The 17882-nt window shown below is 42.8% G+C and overlaps 1 protein-coding gene across 1 annotated transcript; it reads right to left on the minus strand.

Annotated features, from left to right (window-relative positions):
- Nucleotides 1-680: 680 nt before the first annotated feature.
- On the minus strand, nucleotides 681-5915 carry lgals2a (lectin, galactoside-binding, soluble, 2a). The gene is made up of 4 exons (XM_055896815.1): nucleotides 5808-5915; nucleotides 2007-2086; nucleotides 1568-1739; nucleotides 681-1361 (listed from the first exon to the last, which is right to left on the minus strand). The coding sequence occupies exons 1-4, from the start codon at nucleotides 5811-5813 to the stop codon at nucleotides 1215-1217; spliced, it is 405 nt and encodes a 134-aa protein (XP_055752790.1). The 5' UTR covers nucleotides 5814-5915; the 3' UTR covers nucleotides 681-1214.
- Nucleotides 5916-17882: the final 11967 nt, after the last annotated feature.

Raw genomic sequence — 17882 nt, forward strand, 5'->3', positions numbered from 1 at the left:
AGTATTGGATTGGCCATCACAAAGCCCTGACCTCAATCCCATAGAAAATGTGTGGGCAGAACTGAAAAAGCATGTGCGAGCAAGGAGGCCTACAAACCTGACTCAGTTACACCAGCTGTCAGGAGGAATGGTCCAAAATTCACCCAACTTATTGTGGGAAGCTTGTGGAAGGCTACCCGAAATGTTTGACCCAAGTTAAACAATTTAAAGGCAATGCTACCAAATACTAATTGAGTGTATGTAAACTTCTGACCTACTGGGAATGTGATGAAAGAAATAAAAGCTGAAATAAATCATTCTCTAGTATTATTCTGACATTTCACATTCTAAAAATAAAGTGGTGATCCTAACTGACCTAAGACAGGGATTTTTTTACAGGGAATAAATGTCAGGAATTGTGAAAAACTGAGTTGAAATGTATTTGGCGTCGGTGTATGTAAACTTCCGACTTCAACTGTAACTGCGCAGGAGTTGCATCGCTGATTTAATTAATTAATAATTAGGCAGCATGAAGGAATCTGTAGCCTAACAGCTTGTAATGCAGGTAATAAAGTCACTGTAGAATACTAGCCTATCCAAAGTGCTATTATGCAGAAACGATCTCTAACTAAACAGACATTTACAAAAAGAAAACCTGCTGATTAAAATCACACATTTTCACAAAGGAAGATACAATCTGAAATGGTTCAAAAAAATATCATTTTAATGAACAAATACTTTGCACTTTTCTTAAACCACTTCTGGAATGATCTGGAATGATTGTTCCACATTAATGAAAGACACATTTATCTTAAAAAAAACAATTGATATTAATTTAACTCCCAGGTAACTTTCACATTTCAACACTTCCAAGCTTGTAATGTGCTGCTCCTGTAAAATATATTTTTTACTTGTAGGTTTCACTTGTTAGTGGCTCCATCCATTGGTTAGGAATGGCAGCATTAAAACTAACTTAAAACTATGGTGAGTGAGTAAAAAACAGAGGATAGGGCTTGTGTGTGTGTGTGTGTGTGTGTGTGTGTGTGTGTGTGTGTGTGTGTGTGTGTGTGTGTGTGTGTGTGTGTGTGTGTGTGTGTGTGTGTGTGTGTGTGTGTGTGTGTGTGTGTGTGTGTGTGTGTGTGTGTGTACCTCTGGAAAGCCAATGAGCAGCCAGACAAGAAAGCTAAAGATCCAATTGAGTGCCTAATGGAGGATTCTTCTCCACTCTGACTGGTCTACTTGATCTCGACGCCCTGGATCCTGACGTCGCCCTCGAAGTGCATGTATTTATACTTCTCGTCTCCTTGGCGATTGGGGAAGTGGATCTCAGAGCCGTCGGGAAAAGAAACTAGGAACTGCTCCTTGGTGAAGGTGATATTTATCTGAGACAGAGAAGTAATTACACATTTTTATCCAGAGGTGCTTAGGTATTTGGGATGCAAGGATTGCAAGTTATTACCACCAGAGGTCCCTAGTAGAACTCCCTTATACACATGGGAAGAGAGGAGGACATTCACATCAGCATGGGTTAAATTGGAAACATACACATATCCACCTGTGCTCACACACACACAGTGTAATTTCTCACCTTAAACTCCTCTCCCTGGTTGAAGGGGAATCCTCCCTCTCTGTGCTCCTCACACCACTTGCCTCCATGGTAGGAGTTACACACCACGGCCCGGGTGTCTCCGTGGGCGTCGAAGCGAGGGTTCATGTGCAAGGCGAGGTCATCCTCGCTGTTGCCCACGTTGATGACAAAACTACAGTAAGGGAAGAGGAGAGCACACAGACAGAGAAGGGATAAGGAACATCCTTTAACCTACAGGGAAAGAGGGTCTGGATTGATAATTACACACAAACAGTTTATAGCTATAATCTACTTTTTCATTGTAGTTTGATAATGTACGTTGTGAATATGAACGGATCATTCTCGTGATACAGTGACTAGTTTCTCTATGATGTCTCCAGGCTGCTGACGGAGAAGTGGAGTGACAATGAATTGTGTCTGAAGGGGGTTAGCTACTCACTGTGTGGCGTCAGAGTTAGGGATCCCTGTGATGGTCAGGGTCTGGCCCACCTTGAAGGACATGTTCTTTACCACAACTCCCTGTAGAGGAAGAGAGAAGGGAGAGACCGAGAGAGAAATACATCAATTGAAAAACATTAAAAAGGTGCAATTAGCTGATAGTTAATACGTAATTGGCCATAAGTTATGACCTATAACTTCTGAAACAAAGATGGTTCTATCAAACCATTGTTATAGTAAGTACCCAGATGTCAATTCAATGTATAATCCACATTAAAATGATGTGGAACAACATTGATTCAACCAGTGTGTGTTCAGTGGGTATAATGTAGATGTGGAGTCTTTACGTGGCTCTGGTGTAGAGAGCTATAGAGTATGGCTACACTTTGCTAAACCCTTTCCTGTACTTTTATCCTAGCCCCATCAGTCTAACAAATACAACATCTGTCTCCAATTATTATGGAACGGCCCAAAGCTTTTTATAAATCCCAGTCCTGGACAGCGTTCCTATTTTCCCTGCAGTGATTTGGAATTTGGAAGGGGAGGCTAAATCTGTCCATAAATGATGGGGGAAGGAAGGCAGGGTTACACTCAGTAAGGCTTAAGTGAAGTCACATTTTCCGCAGGGCCCATATTATGGTGGGCAGCCAACATGGGACCAACGGAGGTTGGTCACGGCACAGAATCAAAGTACTGAGTGATCTTTACGTGTGGCAGGGGAAATGGTGTTTAGATGATGTTTGTCTGCACATATACAGTTCTCTTAATGATCTGCATATAGACCTCTTATTGTTGCCCTTCTGTCCACATGACATCTATTGGTCGTGGTGTGTAGTAAATGTTACCCAGGCAACTCCCGCCAACTTCGGTCATTTCTGCTACTTGACAACACCATGTTCCTTCTCTGACAGAAGACATAGTTAGCCAGTTGAGCTAAAGACCAGGTCGATAATATACTGTATAACCCTGGGCAACAGCAGATAATCAAACAGGAACCTCAAAGGGAAATGACATCAACATTTGTACTTCGGTTTTGTTTCTGTCAGCAAAACAGTCGGCAGTGGACAAGAAATACTGCCACACTTTACCCCTGAACATGTGTTTTAGCTTTCTTACTTGAATGCACTTCTTGTAAGTCACTGGGGGATAGGAGTGTGAACGTAATGCTTACAGTGTAACATTGAACGTACAGTAAGTGCCTAATCATTGCTTACAAGACATACACAGTAGGACACAGTACTTGGCCTTTAACAGTGCAGAGCCAGGCACAAACCCATTGACACCCAATCCAGAAATAGAACAACAGGATAATATAACATTAGAGCTCTATTAGTGTTGCACAGACTAGAAGACTGCATTCTGACAAGAGATAGAGAGAGAGAGAAAATGTAGAGAGAGAGAGAGAGAGAGAATGTAGAGGAGAGAAATAAGAGAGAGGAGCAGAAAGGGAAAGGGAGGGGTAGAGGGTGGAAGAGATCTACAGACAGAAAGAAAAGTAAAAAAAAAATAGAAATAGGGAAAGTGGTATAAAGTTCAAAGAGAGAGAGAGAGAGAGAGGGGAGGAAAGAGAGAGGGGGAGAGAGGGGAGGAAAGAGAGAGGGGGCGATAGTGAAGTATTGCATTCTTTCCGTGTTAGTCCTCCCTCCTTAATGTAAACTGTGTGTAAAATCTAGCTGGACTTGGCTACATGCAGCCCAGTGCTACTTCAGACTGCAGTTCCCATCCCAGTGTGAGACATACCTCCCCACACTGTTTGAGAGACACAGGACAGCTGGGCTGCAGCTGCAAGCAACGCAGAAATAGGATGGGTAGAATGGATATACATAGTTCGGAAATCCACATGATAACTCCTGGCTGTTACTTACTATAAAGCTTACCTTACTGACATTTACATTATAGTCATTAAATAGCAGACGCTCTTATCCAGAGAAACTGCACACATTTTCACACTGGTCCCCTGTGGGAATCGAACCAACAACCTTGGAGTTGCAAGCACAATGTTCTACCAACTGAGCTCAGGACATGACAGCCAATCTAGCCCTTGTTAACCTGATGTTTACTGTAGGTATATCCTATAGCTCCGCTTGGGGAAGATCATACTGGCTCACTGGATATAACATCACTCTGCTACTCTATCTATTCTGACTTCTGTTTACGGTAACTTGAATTAATTTAGATCTGAATAGAATTAACCCTGTTGCTCTCCCAACACATCTATGATTACCATGGTAACCACAAAACAGCCACGGTGAAACAAAGCCTTTATTATTATACACAGCCAGAGACCTCAGAGTGTTAACACACACACAGCCAGAGACCTCAGAGAGTGTTAACACACACACACAGCCAGAGACCTCAGAGAGTGTTAACACACACAGCCAGAGACCTCAGAGAGTGTTAACACACACACACAGCCAGAGACCTCAGAGAGTGTTAACACACACACACAGCCAGAGACCTCAGAGAGTGTTAACACACACACACAACCAGAGACCTCAGAGAGTGTTAACACACACACACAGCCAGAGACCTCAGAGAGTGTTAACACACACAGCCAGAGACCTCAGAGAGTGTTAACACACACACACAGCCAGAGACCTCAGAGAGTGTTAACACACACACACAACCAGAGACCTCAGAGAGTGTTAACACACACACACACAGCCAGAGACCTCAGAGAGTGTTAACACACACACACAGCCAGAGACCTCAGAGAGTGTTAACACACACACAGCCAGTTAACTGTATTACAAGACCAAGGAGAGTCATTGTTAGTCACATCCAAGACAAAATGCTGCACATTGAGTTCCTGTTAAAAGTGAGGCAGTGGAGTAAGTCATATTATTGTCTAAATGTGGATTGTAATGTCCAGGAACAGTAGGGGTGGCCCAGGTTGAACCCACAGTGATGCTGTTCATGATCATACTCTGATCAGAGGCTGTCTGTCCCACACTGCCTACTGTACCCACATAACTCCCACCCAGACAACTGTACTGTACCCACACAACTAAATACATATGGGTTCAAATTGCACACCCGAAAAATAGTGGTCCGGACCAAAGTCGATCTTATCAACACTCCTGGGGGTGCAGATATTGATAGCCTATACTTCTGCTTATGTGTTCCCTGATTTGTTAAGGGTGTACCAAACACCCCCATAGTTCAACCCTACTAGTACACACTGATTAGATCATCATATCTAAAGATCACATGGAAGGTATTAAGAGTATACGGAACTATTTAGAAGACACATGAATCTTATTATCCCAAAAACAAACATATCACTGCTGTCTGTCTTCTACATGCCTGACCCACCCTGCCTCACCCTGCCTCACCCTGACCCACCCTGCCTCACCCTGCCCCACCCTGCCCTATGTCCGTAATATCATTAATTGAGAGAATCAAATTCACTTTTGCAAATGATAGAACTACATATTCTATTGCAATGAGACACCCTTCTCATCTGTAGTCACTGCAGAACAATAAAAAGTGCTATGTCATAAAACCTAAACAAGACAGTCGAGACATCTAGCATGCCAAAAGTCTGATTAGTCTTCTTAGACGCATTGACAACAAGGTTGACTATAAAAGGGCATTGTTAGAGAGGACATTTCTCTATTATATTGGGCTACAGCACATAGGCTATTAAAATCAGAGCATTATTTTCCCAACAGCTGTTTAATAGCGCCAACATGAACCGTTATGAACTTGCACTGCATGTAGGCTACTTTTCAGATAACAATCAAATGAACTAACATATCAGACATTGTAAGCCAGTAAAATAAAGGAAAGTTGTACTTACACTCATCTTGACTGCACAAACCGCAAATATTCACAGGGGAAGAATGCTTAGCTGGCTGCGGACTGCAGTAGAATCAAGCAGGCGAGTTTATATGGTCAAGTGCACTAGCCAAATGGGAGTGACGCTATGATAAACCAATAGGAGTATAGGCGCTCAAAAAGCGGACCAATCACAGATAAGTTTTAAAAAGCGTTATAAACTATTTAGCAGGCAAGAGAGGACGAAAATATAACGTCCATAGTTGAGGGTGATTGAGAGTGAGAAGATAATTAATGAACGTTTATTTATGATCTACTTATAATAACATTATATTTGAGTGAGTCAGAGGAAAGGATGTAGATGACCACAAGACCAGAGACACAAGTAGAGATCACTTTCTTGTTGCCTGGGAGACAGCAAAATATTTGGTGCCAGACAAACTTTTTTAGCTTTTGACTAGGGGAAATTAAATTGTAGCTTTTAACTGAAATGTGTTATTAAAATCATTGATCAAGTTTGATGTAGGACGGTATGGAAGAAAAAAGAGTAGTCACAAGCTGACATCAAGGTAGTCTTACAGTAGTGAACTTTGGCAGCAGGCCCCCATCAAACAAGAAACGGACTCGTATGACTGCCTCCGCCTCTCTTTCCCAGGACGACATTTAAGATCAGCAATAAAGCAGAAATGCTTATTATTCGTTAAAAGGTGGCATGATATTTCACCAACACAGAGTACATTTCCTGGACTAGCTTGTTGGGGGTGAAGTGGTCTATTTGTGACTTTGGCCAGTGGTGGTGGGGCATCTGTGAGGTGTGTGTGAGAATGCTCTGGCGTGTGTGTAGGACGCAGGGAGAGAGAGGTGGGACCATTGGATTGTTTATGTGAATATAGGTGGACTGAGCACTAGACTGATTAATTAGGCCGTATCTCAGCAATGGGCTCTGTTTACACATAACTCATATAAATAATCAACAAGACTCTCTCTCTTGCATACACACTGACCTCATGCACACACAAATAATCAACCCAGAACACACATGTAATAAAAATCTAATCAAATAAACTCATATTCCCTACTCAACACACAATGATCACATATCGTTTTGACAATGTCACCGTGAGTTCACAGTTATCAGAAAATATGGGCTGCGTTCACTACGGTTTTTACGTTCTGGAATGTTCAATTGAACGGAAACGGTGCTGTACTGAAGGACCATTTGAAAAATGGGGAGGGGTTTGGTTGAGGGTTGGGGAACGCTGTCAAGTTTCAAGCCACAATTCGCCACACCCACCAAAAGGGAGCAAAAATACCTCAAAGTCTGTTCAAGAACTTACAAGAACGTTTTGGGAAAGGTGATGTTCAGTACATACCAGCGGTTGGAACCGGTTCAGGGAACAGAACCGATAACCCAATTTTTGGGGGGGAGGAACAGAATCAGAACCGCAAACTAATGTGATCTATACTGTTCCAGAACAGAACCTTTATTTTAAAATCATGGTAACAGGTTAATAATCCGGGCATTTTTTTTTGTCACACAAATAATGCAACAAAGCCCCTTTGCAAAGCCCTCATAGTATCATTCAGCAACTTATTCCAGTGTCTGCCTGCCTGCCAGAAAATATCTGCCAGTGTATGTGCCAGGGTTTTATAGCCTATTTTTTGTTTTATTTTTTACTTTCTTAAAACAATAATTGTACATCTCATGGTTCAGCTGTCAGAGTTTTGGCCACTAAATACATCAGGGCATTGCATGCATAGGCCTATAGGCTTAGATGTCCAGTGTATGATATTAGAAATAAATAATAACATAAAATATATATAAAGGAAGAGAAGTTTAGGACTAGCCCCGAAAGATAGAGAGAGAAGTATGCCAGCGGCGTGCTTCAACACCAACATGCATTTCTTTATGTCAGACAGCTACTGTGTCTAATATACACATATAGACCTACAGAAAGAGGCTACTTCATTCATTTTCAATCAGAATATTTTGTATAAAGATAAGCATTATATTGTTAGATTACAGGAGTAACTCTGGTAGGCCTTAAACGTCTTCCTCACCTCAAGTTCAACTGTCAGAGACAGTTGGAGCCCAGATGCTCACTGCCTTCATATCATAGGCCTGTAGTAGCCTGTAAAGCTTCATTATAGCCACACCACATCAAACCTTCAGAAATGATTCTAAACTTATTAAGGTAATATCAAAACTAAGTCAGGCCATTGTTTATAGGGAAAATATGAGTACGCTATTATGTCGCCGCAAACACAGAATTACAGTTAGAACTTCATTTGGCCAAAGAAAATGTCTCAACAGAATGAAACAGAACAATTGCAAACTGGTTTAAACCACTGTCGTAACGTTTGCTGTCATTAAATGTGAAGAGTGTTATATTATCAAATCAATTCTCTTTGTGTGATTAAACGAATCACGGAATAGTAATTAACTAGGAAGTCGGTGCACCACGTGAAAATGTTGTTTATAGAGTTGCAATTTCCCGAATATAACTCTACAGATATTTTATTATCTTATCAATTACAGTCTTCTATTAATGTATTACTAACTCATCAGTCTCATTCCTGAATGTCGCAACCCCATGGATATCTGCACAAACCCTAGCATCAGAAATCATGAATCAGCGATATACAAATTGGTTTAATTACTTATTTACTAACTAACTAATCAATCACAGAAATACATAAACACACACAATAGTTATACATTGTTTACTGACATGATACACTGAAAAGTCCCTAGTGGGCTATGCCGATATGCTGGCTTAGTAGACAAAGGAAAGGGGTGGGGCCAGATCAAGAGCGGGAAACTCAGAGTGGACCTACGTCGACTACACGACACTCATGGGAATGCTTATACTTTGAACATGAACAACCGCTCATTCGAAAATAAATTGCAATTGACATATTTATGAGTGCATGCCTTTGTTGTCCCTTTCTGCAAATGCCGGTCCGTCTGCTGGATAGTCAATCGACAGAAAGTCTCTGGATGGTCCACCAGAGATCAAAGTCTTTCGTAGTTGTAGTTTGTTATAATGGATACGTCAGAGTACTATTTGGTCGTTCAACCGGTTGTGTTTACCAGACTAAAGAATTTAAACAGCTGCAGCCTGAATAATTGGTCTTTAGTTTGTAGATTTCGTAACCATTTCAGCGTGGGGATGCTCTCCACGTTCTCTGGTCTTGTCCTTTGGTAAAGTTGCCAACCATTTCAACATGTAGCGACAGCTCCATGTTTTCTGGTCTAATGTAAATTCTGTCGGAAGTGGGTTTTATACTTAGTAGAAAAGGGGGCGTTCCATGACGCCTTGTAATGTCTGTGCTCATGGGGGCGTGGCCACTGACTGATCCTAAGTTACTATGAAAAACAATTCTCACTTAGAAGACTAAGATCACATTGTTATCTTTCCAAAAGTATTCCTACACTCAATCATTTATTTTATACAACATTCAGATGCAAACGCCATAATTGAGAAGTGTATACAAACAAAGGAACAGTAATGAAATGGAGGAGAACTCGCCTCCCTGCGGACCTGGCATCCTTTCACTCCCTCCTCTCTACATTTTCCTCTTCTGTCTCTGCTGCTAAAGCCACTTTCTACCACTCTAAATTCCAAGCATCTGCCTCTAACCCTAGGAAGCTCTTTGCCACCTTCTCCTCCCTCCTGAATCCCCCCCCCCTCCCCCCTCTCTGCGGATGACTTCGTCAACCATTTTGAAAAGAAGGTTGACGACATCCGATCCTCGTTTGCTAAGTCAAACGACACCCCTGGTTCTGCTCACACTGCCCTACCCTGTGCTTTGACCTCTTTCTCCCCTCTCTCCCCAGATGAAATCTCGCGTCTTGTGACGGCCGGCCGCCCAACAACCTGCCCGCTTGACCCTATCCCCTCCTCTCTTCTCCAGACCATTTCCGGAGACCTTCTCCCTTACCTCACCTCGCTCATCAACTCATCCTTGACCACTGGCTACGTCCCTTCCGTCTTCAAGAGAGCGAGAGTTGCACCCCTTCTGAAAAAACCTACACTCGATCCCTCCGATGTCAACAACTACAGACCAGTATCCCTTCTTTCTTTTCTCTCCAAAACTCTTGAACGTGCCGTCCTTGGCCAGCTCTCCTGCTAGCTCTCTCAGAATGACCTTCTTGATCCAAATCAGTCAGGTTTCAAGACTAGTCATTCAACTGAGACTGCTCTTCTCTGTGTCACGGAGGCGCTCCGCACTGCTAAAGCTAACTCTCTCTCCTCTGCTCTCATCCTTCTAGACCTATCGGCTGCCTTTGATACTGTGAACCATCAGATCCTCCTCTCCACCCTCTCCGAGTTGGGCATCTCCGGCGCGGCCCACGCTTGGATTGCGTCCTACCTAACAGGTCGCTCCTACCAGGTGGCGTGGCGAGAATCTGTCTCCTCACCACGTCCTCTCACCACTGGTGTCCCCCAGGGCTCTGTTCTAGGCCCTCTCCTATTCTCGCTATACACCAAGTAACTTGGCTCTGTCATAACCTCACATGGTCTCTCCTATCATTGCTATGCAGACGACACACAATTAATCTTCTCCTTTCCCCCTTCTGATAACCAGGTGGCGAATCGCATCTCTGCATGTCTGGGAGACATATCAGTGTGGATGACGGATCACCACCTCAAGCTGAACCTCGGCAAGACGGAGCTGCTCTTCCTCCCGGGGAAGGACAGCCCGTTCCATGATCTCGCCATCACGGTTGACAACTCCATTGTGTCCTCCTCCCAGAGCGCTAAGAACCTTGGCGTGATCCTGGACAACACCCTGTCGTTCTCAACTAACATCAAGGCGGTGGCCCGTTCCTGTAGGTTCATGTTCTACAACATCCGCAGAGTACGACCCTGCCTCACACAGGAAGCGGCGCAGGTCCTAATCCAGGCACTTGTCATCTCCCGTCTGGATTACTGCAACTCGCTGTTGGCTGGGCTCCCTGCCTGTGCCATTAAACCCCTACAACTCATCCAGAATGCCGCAGCCCGTCTGGTGTTCAACCTTCCCAAGTTCTCTCACGTCACCCCGCTCCTCCGCTCTCTCCACTGGCTTCCAGTTGAAGCTCGCATCTGCTACAAGACCATGGTGCTTGCCTACGGAGCTGTGAGGGAAACGGCACCTCCGTACCTTCAGGCTCTGATCAGGCCCTACACCCAAACAAGGGCACTGCGTTCATCCACCTCTGGCCTGCTCGCCTCCCTAACTCTGAGGAAGTACAGTTCCCGCTCAGCCCAGTCAAAACTGTTCGCTGCTCTGGCATCCCAATGGTGGAACAAACTCCCTCACGACGCCAGGACAGCGGAGTCAATCACCACCTTCCGGAGACACCTGAAACCCCACCTCTTTAAGGAATACCTAGGATAGGATAAAGTAATCCTTCTAACCCCCCCCTTAAAAGATTTAGATGCACTATTGTAAAGTGGCTGTTCCACTGGATATCGTAAGGTGAATGCACCAATTTGTAAGTCGCTCTGGATAAGAGCGTCTGCTAAATGACTTAAATGTCAAATGTAAATGTAATTTGTGTCTTCTGTCCTTCATGAGGTCACCAAATGAAACACACTCAACATGACTGTTCCTTAAGTGTCCACAGACCACTCCAACTGCTTGGAATACAGAAATACTGTTCAATTATTCAACCTTTTGATGACCAAGTGTCTCTCTGTGTTCCACAGACATTCCAATCTCGATACTACAGAGCCCAGAAGCAGAGTATTTTACGACCGCCATAAAGCGGCCCCCTCCACCTCTGTGGGAGAGAGAGGGAGCTGTAGAGCGGACACACTGTAACCTGATCCTTCAGCTCCTCACAGGAGAGTCATGACACCACTAATGTTTTGAACAGGCTATATTGCAGCAATTACCCAAAAAGGCTAGTGCCTACCATACCCAACAAATGACAGCAATAGCCTACTGTTATTTATTTTACAACAGGCCTACTTATAATCTATCTTAAACTAAATATGGATCACACAATTAAAAAGACAGATTCAACTAAATATTTTTTTTTGGCATATTTAAATAACTTATTTTGATTAATAAATAGGCTAACAATAATAACCATGATATACAATAACAATAATTATAAAACAAATTATTACAAATACAAAAATAAATAAATGTAAATTCCAAAATTGCAATCTACCTGAATAGTGAGTTTCACAGCAGCCTGCATTTGGCCTCTCCAAAGTTCTTCTTATCTTAGTCCAATACAATATTAAAACTTGTCCACACAGAGGATATTCCACTTGTAGGCTTTTCACTGTAGGCATTGTGCAAACTGTTCCACAATTTAGCAAACGTTCAAGTGAACTGAACGTACCTCTGAACTTACTCTGCTAATCACCATTCCTCTCCCTTCCTCTGGTATATAAACAGCTTGTTTTACCTCAGTATTTGTTGAGTGTTTGTGGTGACATAGACCATTTAACTGACAATGTCACAAAAATGATGTGCAAGCTTCAATGGGGCAGAAGTCCATGTGTTGTTGTGATTCTGATTGGCCAGATAACTAGTGACAATGACAAGAAACTGCCATATGGGGAATCGTAGGCTAGTTTTATGTTGTTTTGATTTTTTTTGACTGATGTCATGTCTATGCTAATGGCTATTGCAGGTTTGAATAGTTTGAATTGTAAGAGTTGTTGCCCTGTCCCTTCCTCTTCTCTGCAATTGTCATTCTAATGGAATCCAGAGAGAGCAAAACCCTGTTCTCAAACATTGACATCAAAAGGTGCAAAGTTATGGGCAAAGACACAAAACATCCACATCAAAAAAAAAAAAAAATATTGATCAAATAACCACTTTTTGTGCAGTATTAATTTACCATCCTTACAAACCACTTAATGTAAATGTACATTCTGTATTGTACCCAGGCTGGTCATCTAGGTTTGTACCTGTAGACTTACCATAAACATAAAGGAAAAAATGCACAATACAGTAATTGAGTACATTGAGACATCAAGTGGTTTTTGATTATGTGATGTGATAATGTGCCTCAGTTGGTAGAGCATGGCCCTTGCAATGCTAGGGTTGTGGGTTTGATTCCCATGGGGGGCCATTATGAAAATCTATGCGCTCACTACATCAAGCAACTATTTTCAGATTAACTATTTTATACAGATAATTATCAGACTCAAGATACAAATGCTGGTAAACTGGGCCCTTACTAGTTCTGTATTAGCGGACCGATATACTGTCCAAAAACTTGCAGCACCCCCACCCCAAACGACTTCCCACGGCTATGATTGGCAACGCATCCATTTTGTTGCTAGAAATAACCAACCCGTCTATTGGGTGGCCCAATTATTTTGCATTTCCTTTTGTTGTGCGTGACCTGACTAAAAACCACAACTTGTATCACACAACCATACCTACCGGCCTTACAAGCTATTCCATATCTCCATCCTATCCCCAATATGGTCCAGTGTCCTTGTGCTATCCTTTTTTAGTTAGTTAATAAATACTCTGAACTGTAAACCTTGTCTTCAACTCCTCCTCATTGCAATATCACTCCTCAACTGAGCCTAAGATACAGTCGACTCTAATCCTTATCTTTAACACCAAACACACATTTTACTGCACCTTTGTTTTGCAAATTCTTTCACAGCCATGTGGGAGGTACAGTAAGGACTGACTTTGCAGTGGTCGACTCAAAGGAACTCCCAGATAAGCAGTGACAAACGACAGTAGGCTGTGGAACAGGATGTGGCTTTTCTGTGAATTTGGAGATGGAGGCCGATAGATCCGCATCTCATCATCTGTAATGGAGGAGCTGTTCTTGAAGTGTTCTTCTGTCAAGGCCTAGCTGTCCCTGTTCTCTAGGAACATGGGGGAAGCCTACATGAGCCATGATGATAATGTAACAGAACACAATTAGTGGGGGACAATGAGGCGATGCACAGTTGTGGGAAGTGAGGATAGCCTATATTTAATATACTTTGGACCGCATTGCTACTGAAGTGAGAATAGCCCACATCTAATATACTTTGGACTGCATTGCTACTGAAGTGAGGATAGCCCACATTTAATATACTTTGGACTGCATTGCTACTGAAGTGAGTATAGCCCACATCTAATATACTTTGGACTGCATTGCTACTGAAGTGAGTATAGCCCACATCTAATATACTTTGGACTGCATTGCTACTGAAGTGAGGATAGCCCACATTTAATATACTTTGGACTGCATTGCTACTGAAGTGAGTATAGCCCACATCTAATATACTTTGGACTGCATTGCTACTGAAGTGAGGGTAGCCCGCATCTAATATACTTTGGACTGCATTGCTACTGAAGTGAGGATAGCCCACATCTAATATACTTGACTGCATTGCTACTGAAGTGAGGATAGCCCACATTTAATATACTTTGGACTACATTGCTACTGAAGTGAGGATAGCCCACATCTAATATACTTTGGACTGCATTGCTACTGAAGTGAGGATAGCCCACATCTAATATACTTTGGACTGCATTGCTACTGAAGTGAGGATAGCCCACATCTAATATACTTTGGACTGCATTGCTACTGAAGTGAGGATAGCCCACATCTAATATACTTTGGAATGCATTGTTACTGAAGTGAGGATAGCCCACATCTAATATACTTTGGAATGCATTGCTACAGTTTACAAAAACATATCCTGCATTCAGTAGCACACACACACCATCCAGCCCTGTCCGGGGGTATCTTCGGATGGGGCCACAGTGTCTCCTGACCGCTCCTGTCTCAGCCTCCAGTATTCATGCTGCAGTAGTTTGTGTCGGGGGGCTAGGGTCAGTTGGTTATACCTGGAGTACTTCTCCTGTCTTATCCAGTGTCCTGTGTCAATTTAAGTATGCTCTCTCTAATTCTCTCGTTCTCTCTTTCTTTCTCTCTCTCTGAGAACCTGAGCCCTAGGACCATACGTCAGGACTACCGGGCATGATGACTCCTTGCTGTCCCCAGTCCGCCTCGCCTTGCTGCTATTCCAGTTTCAACTGTTCTGCCTGCGGTTACGGAACCCCTACCTGTCCCAGACCTGCTGTTTTCAACTCTTAATGATCGGCTATGAAAAGCCAACTGAGATTTATTCCTGATTATTATTTGACCATGCTTGTCATTTATGAACATTTTGAAAATCTTGGCTCTCTCTAATTTTCTCCTTCTCTCTTTCTTTCTCTCGGAGGACCTGAGCCCTGGGACCATACGTCGGGACTGCCGGGCGTGGTGGCTCCTTGCTGTCCCCAGTCCGCCTGGCCTTACTGCTGTTCCGGTTTCAGCTGTTCTGCCTGCGGTTATGGAACCGCCACCTGTCCCAGACCTGTTGTTTTTCAACTCTTAATGATCGGCAATGAAAAGCCAACTGAAAATTATTCATGATTATTATTTGACCATGCTTGTCACTTATGAACATTTTTGAACATCTTGGCATAGTTCTGTTATAATCTCCACCCGGCACAGCCAGAAGAGGACTGGCCACCCCTCATAGCCTGGTTCCTCTCTAGGTTTCTTCCTAGGTTTTGGCCTTTCTAGGGAGTTTTTCCTAGCCACCGTGCTTCTACACCTGCATTACTAGCTGTTTGGGGTTTTAGGCTGGGTTTCTGTAGAGCACTTCGAGATATTAGCTGATGTACGAAGGGCTATATAAAATAAACTTGATTGATTGCATTGCTACTGAAGTGAGGATAGCCCACATCTAATATACTTTGGACTGCATTGCTACTGAAGTAAGGATAGCCCACATCTAATATACTTTGGACTGCATTGCTACTGAAGTGAGGATAGCCCACATCTAATATACTTTGGACTGCATTGCTACTGAAGTGAGGATAGCCCACATCTAATATACTTTGGACTGCATTGCTACTGAAGTGAGGATAGCCCACATCTAATATACTTTGGACTGCATTGCTACTGAAGTGAGGATAGCCCACATCTAATATACTTTGGACTGCATTGCTACTGAAGTGAGGATAGCCCACATCTAATATACTTTGGAATGCATTGTTACTGAAGTGAGGATAGCCCACATCTAATATACTTTGGACTGCATTGCTACTGAAGTGAGGATAGCCCACATCTAATATACTTTGGACTGCATTGCTACTGAAGTGAGGATAGCCCACATCTAATATACTTTGGACTGCATTGCTACTGAAGTGAGGATAGCCCACATCTAATATACTTTGGACTGCATTGCTACTGAAGTGAGGATAGCCCACATCTAATATACTTGACTGCATTGCTACTGAAGTGAGGATAGCCCACATCTAATATACTTTGGACTGCATTGCTACAGTTTACAAAAACATATCCTGCATTCAGTAGCACACACACACCATCCAGAGAATTAGACGTTTACAATGATCATTCTATGGTTCTGTGGTTTCATGCACACATACCCACATACCAGCACAGTATCAGGCCAAATTCAGATGACATTGTGTGTTGCTAAATGTGGTGTAAGTTCAATGTAGCACAGACTCAGTTCCCTTGGGCTGGTCTTGAGACAGTCATGAGACTCCATTACAACACAGACACCAGAGCTGGATGGACAGAGGAAACAGCTGCATAACTGATACTTCTTCTACAGCAAACTGTACACTGGGTTAGATATAGAGGACAATGTTCCAGTCACATAAAGTAGTCCAACAGATCTTAACACATCGTCATTTTATTATAATCATTTCATTTGGTGGCTGCTTATATTTGTCTTGTCCAAGTGTGTATTATACATATGTGGTTATTGGAAATGTTTTTTTTTTTTTTTGCATATCCTTCTCTTCCTGAGAAACCCTCGGAGACTGGGGTCACGGCCAGGGTCTGCCATTATCAGTGGCGACCATGGAGCAGTTACGGTTAAGTGCCTTGCTCAAGGGCACATCGACAAATGTTTCACCTTGTTGGTTGGGGGATTCGCCCACTATCATTAGTAATATCTATGTTGGTCACCAGCCCACTATTTCTCAGGCTTGGGCACACCCAGTTACTGTAAACTGTGCCCATGGCATCTGAATAACGTTATCCACATAAACCATTCCTCCCTCATCTATACTGCCCTCGTGTGTTTTCACTGGGTAGTACACTTGCAATAGAAACCATAATATAGCCCTACAATATATGCCAGGTTCAAATCACATTTTATTTGCCACATGCGCCGAATACAACAGGTGCAGACTTTACCGTGAAATGCTTACTTACGAGCCCTTTCCTAAAAATGTAGAGTTAAAAAGTAATAACAAATGTGCCGAATTAAAAAGGAAATCGTTGCCAACATACACATCATAGGCCATCATCCAGCCTACATATCAGTCAGTCAGACTGAGCGGTAAGGTGCATTACTAAATCATATTAACTAGGTAAACTTGAGTAGGGAGAAAATTGTATTTAATTTCCATGGAAAAAAACCTTCTCTTGGGTATGAAACCTCCTTGTACTGTATTTAGCCCCTGTACAGTCCTGTATGAAACTCACTCAATTCAATGGGCTTTATTGGCATGGGAAACATATGTTAACATTGCCAAAGCAAGTGAAGTAGATAATATACAAAAGTGAAATAAATAATAAAAATGAACAGTAAACATTACGCTCACTCACTCTCTATATGTGTCATAGACTAGCGTTACTACGGCCACTGCCAAGAGGTCTAGGCCTTTGCGTCACAGTTGGTAGTGTGCCTGCCCCATGATTGCACACTGGCTGACTCGCTGGCAGGCTACATCATAGCTTCGTGGTCTGTTTATACCAAAGTTCCATCAGAATCCTCAGTTGCGGTTGAAGCTAACTACATCACAGCTCTTGCTGTTTCCCCTTTATCATCATAGTATCACATTGGCATCTCACGAGGAAGTGTTCCCTGTTTGCAGATTTCCCCTCAATGTCTGGTTATTACTTGGTAACAATTTACCTATGGCTTATTTGGGAATAACGTTAGGCATGTCAGGCATGTGTTGCACCTCTTTGCATCATTCGTTTTAAGCGACTTTATCTTTATTCAATGAATGAGCAGGAACCAATCCTGATACAATGAGTTGACGCATTGCTGATATCAACCACGCCTATATTTTAACCACGCTGGACGTTTTTTCT

This window comes from Salvelinus fontinalis, chromosome 34, assembly GCF_029448725.1.
Source record: "Salvelinus fontinalis isolate EN_2023a chromosome 34, ASM2944872v1, whole genome shotgun sequence".
Taxonomy (NCBI): domain Eukaryota; kingdom Metazoa; phylum Chordata; class Actinopteri; order Salmoniformes; family Salmonidae; genus Salvelinus; species Salvelinus fontinalis.